The 4,163-nt window shown below is 41.9% G+C and overlaps 1 protein-coding gene across 1 annotated transcript; it reads right to left on the bottom strand.

Annotated features, from left to right (window-relative positions):
* Nucleotides 1–824: 824 nt before the first annotated feature.
* On the bottom strand, nt 825–2,197 carry LOC142860978 (olfactory receptor 56A4). Its single transcript, XM_076001284.1, has one exon. It carries the CDS (start codon nt 2,180–2,182, stop codon nt 1,241–1,243), a length of 942 nt encoding a protein of 313 aa, XP_075857399.1. The 5' UTR covers nt 2,183–2,197; the 3' UTR covers nt 825–1,240.
* Nucleotides 2,198–4,163: the final 1,966 nt, after the last annotated feature.

The raw sequence follows: 4,163 nt of genomic DNA, 5'->3' as shown, positions 1-4,163 counted from the left end.
GAAATAAGAGATGCATTAAGATATTCTGTCTTGTTCAATACATTTTTTATTTTAAATTTCTCTATATAAGGAACAGCTTCAAAAAATCATGCAGAATCAAAAAGATGAATAAAATACTATCTCAACCTAAAAGAATCATATGAGTGTCAGAGAAAGACATACAGCTACTCGAAATGCAAGAGAAATAATTCCATTGGAGAGAAATAGGGAAGGAAAATCTGTAAAAGGTGGCATTTAAATTAAACCTAGCAGGTAAGATGGGCTTTGGCAAATGATGCTATGAGTAAAAGGAGGCTGATGTGGTAAGTGTCAAATGATTAAAAAGAGACAGAAAAATGGGTACAGGAAATTTTCAGGAAATAGTGAGTGGTTCATTTGGGATACCATGGCAGAGAAAACAAAGTTAGTTTGAGATAAGTTCAAAAGTATATAAGGGCCAGAACAAGGTCTGTGACAGAAAATGCTACAATGTATTAATATGAAAAATTTTTAAATACTGTAAAAATATTAAATTTTAATACGTCATTCAGCAAAGGTACGTTTTATTGAAAAAGAAAATAGCAATATCCCATAGATTTATACAAATAAAAATTTTAAAAAGGAATTGAAAGAATAGGAAATGCTGCACCCAGAGGGTTGGCACAGACTGAAAACCTTTACTTGTCTAGGAGGATCTGAGGAGCCAGTGGATGGCACATCTGTCACAGGAGCCACAGAAGAGAGTTGGGGTGCTCAGGGCAAAGCACTCAAACCCAAGAGCCAAAGTTCTTGAGTCAACATCTGCACTTCAGCCCAAGTGATGCCTTATGGAACAAAAGCCAGGGAGGGCTTTGCCAAGCTGAATCAGGAACAGGAAAGGCACCTGTGTCATTTGCAAATCCAGACATAGGTAGACCTTCCTAAGGGCATTGTATAAAGTTCTTTTTCTTTAGTAGTAAAATGCTCCCACTTTAATCCAGTTCCATTTGTCTAAGACTTGGCAAAACCCTCAGTTATGGATTAGATTGGGAAAATTCCCAAGTAACCACAAAATAGAAGAAAGGAAGGTTTTCTTTGAAGCAAAAAGAAACACAGATGGACAAATGAATGTTTTCATTGTTGCCTGAGATGTTGGGAAAAAGTAAAATCAGAACTCATTGCAGGATCAAAAGGGAAATTTTTCTTCCCAACATAAAAATAATTTCCTATGTCCCTATATTTTATCAGCAACTACAAAGGTGGGTATAATCCTTTTTACCTTTTACAGCCTTCTCAGCAGTTTCTGCATTCCCTGCTTGATCTCCTTGGTTCTCACACCATAAACAATGGGGTTCAGAGCTGGAGGGATGAGGTGGTGCAGGATGTTGAGCAGGATGGGGACATCTGGAGGGATTCTCTTCCTGGCCAGGTTAGTGATGACCAGAACCAGCAGGACTGTGCTGAAGAAGAGGATGAGGATGAAGTGGGAACCACATGTGTTCAGGGCCTTGGCCACAGCACCCTCAGCCTTGATCCTTAGCACAACTTTCAAGATAAAGGAGTAGGAAAGAACGATAAGGATGAGGTCAGAGCCCAGCAGTGTCCATCCTGCCACAAACTGGTAGAGCCGATTAAAGGTGATGTCTTCACAAGAGAGTTTGGACACAGACAGGTTGGTGCAGATGCAGTTCTTGATGACGTTGCCTGCACAGTAGCTGAGCCTGGCAGAAAGGATGGGAACAGGAAGAGAAACAAGGGCATTCCGGGCCACAATAAACATGGCAGCCTTAACCACAAACTGGTCAGTGATGATGGATGGGTATCTCAGTGGCTGGCAGATGGCCACATAGCGGTCATAGGCCATGACCATGAATGTGCAGGACTCCATGGTCAGGAAACTGTTCATGACGTACATCTGGAGGAAGCAGGCAGAGAAACTGATGGGTCTGAGGTCAAACCAGAAGATGGCCAGGACCTTGGGGATGACGGTGAGGCAGAGCACAATGTCCAGCAGGGAGAGGAGGCTGAGCAGGTAGTACATGGGCTGGTGCAGAGCGGCCTCCATACAGATGGTGATCAGGAGGGTGGCGTTGGCCCCCATGGCCAGGAGGAAGAGGAGGCTGAGAGGCAGGGACAGCCAGTGCTGCCAACTCTGGAAGTTGGGGAAGCAGATGAGGAGGAATTCAGAGACGGGAGCAGTGGAGTAGTTGCTGGGTGATGCCATGTAAAGAATCCTGATCAAGGTGATCCAGAGTATCTTAAAATGTAGGAGAGAAGTATTAATATGTCAACATAGAAAGTATGTGCCGTAGATGTAGTAGAGCTTGGGTTTCCACTGGAGTAAACTTGTTCCAATCAAATGTTTAAATCACCATGATCATCACTGCTGATGTTTAATCGAGCACAATGTATCATGTGCCAGGCACTATGCTGAAGGCTTTATATTCATTATTTCATTTCACTCCTTTTAAAAGTATTAAAGAATAATTAATATCCTTATCCTAATTTTATAGATAATGAAAGGGAAATAAAGAAGAGCTGAGTAGTGTGATCAAGATCAGAGAGCCAGTACGTGGTGAGGCCAGGACTGTGAAGCAGGGGTCTGACTCCAGAGTCTCTGTTTTCAGCCACTACATTATTGAGCCTCCACAAGCACAAATACTTCACTGAGCCCTTCCTTCCTTCAGTGTTTATGAGGAGCAACTACATTATGTAGGCCCAAGAAAAGCCCAGCCCTCTACTCCATAGAACTGGACAGGGCCTCATCTCAGGATTCTTTATTTTCATTCTGTAGGAAATTTTGGATTAGAGGGAGAGCAGCCTTTGACCTCACCCAAGGGCAATAATACCTTGCTGCCGCAAAGAGAGTTTCACTCGAAAGACATAGTATCCATCATTCTCTTGCTGAAGTATTTGCTGTTGTTTCTCTTTGTGAAGGCTCAAAAGTGTTTTCTTTGGTTTGGGTCCTTTGGAAGGGACTGCAGATGTCCTGCTCTGGTGACACAGACAATCAGGACTGAGGAGTACAACAGGAGGGATAGGAAGAAATGGTAAGTTCTATGACTTCTTCAAACAAAAAGCATCTTTGGGAGTGGGGGGAAGGGATCCAAGAAAGAAATACATTTTGAAACATGACAAGCAGGATAAATATTATGTTAGCTTGGGCAGAAAACTAAAAGAGGCCTGGAGGCTTCGGGAATACCAAGGGTTTGGGTCAGATTGAGCAGCTTAGCTGTCTTCAGTTCACCCGTGTTGGTCTTGACATGTACTGCTCTAGAAAGACATTTGGATCCCCTGCTGTGGTCAGGCTATCAGCTAATCTGTCACAGAAATACTATCCAAAGATGCACCACTCTTGTCATGGGGGCCTTGATTCATGTACTCTTAATCCTTGTTTTCCTGCTCTAAGCAAGCCTAGCCTTAGTTTACTATGAAGAAGACAGTGGGTTAGGAGTGCTCCTGGACCTTTCTGGAGGCTACTCCTTCTCTGTTCTCTGGATGAGTCCTCAGTGGGGTTCCCTGAATGGTCTGAATATCTCTGAAACTGCACCGAGCCCTGCCTGCTCCTTAGCTAAGTGAACACCTTCTTTATACCAAGAGCCATTTCTTTATCAGTATGGACATGAAGAAATGGATTGAAGAGAGATTTCAAAACCAGAATCAGTAAGTATTACATGTAGGAAATGAGTAAAGAAAGGCATTTGAGGATCCATTACACAACCATTGCCCAAGCACATACCTACTGCTTGCTTGTGGCCAAGGTGATGTTGAATAAACTGAAGAAAGATGAAGAAAACAGGGCCTTGAATCTCAACTCACAGTGTTAGAGATGACTTTCTATTTGGGTGCGTATGTCACACAAAGAAGGAAACCTTTACTAAGAAATTGAAGAGGGAAGCAGGGAAAAGGAGAGCATTTTAAGAATGAGAAAATGAATTTATATTTGAAGTTTTCAACCTGAGATATTTGCAAAATATCCAGGTAGAGTTTTCCAGCAATCATTCAAACTACAATTTGTCTAGAATCCAGAAGAAAATTCAAATCTGCAAATGAATATGCATGTGTTGTTATTTGAAGAAAAAAAAGAAACAAGGTAAAAAGATGTTAGCATATAAAATAATTATAAAAAAAACCTAAGCATGCTGTAAAGTCTACAGTTTAGACTGTGAATTGCTAGTGGTACTGGTAGTTGCTGATTTAGGAGG

Source organism: Microcebus murinus, chromosome 4, assembly GCF_040939455.1.
Source record: "Microcebus murinus isolate Inina chromosome 4, M.murinus_Inina_mat1.0, whole genome shotgun sequence".
Taxonomy (NCBI): Eukaryota; Metazoa; Chordata; class Mammalia; order Primates; family Cheirogaleidae; genus Microcebus; species Microcebus murinus.
The sequence above is the reverse complement of the archived record's forward strand: the minus strand, read 5'-3'. Positions and strand labels throughout refer to the sequence as shown.

Excerpts from the sequence above, each read along its gene's own strand:
- LOC142860978 (XM_076001284.1), bottom strand. The coding sequence starts at position 2,182 with ATGGCATCACCCAGCAACTACTCCACTGCTCCCGTCTCTGAATTCCTC.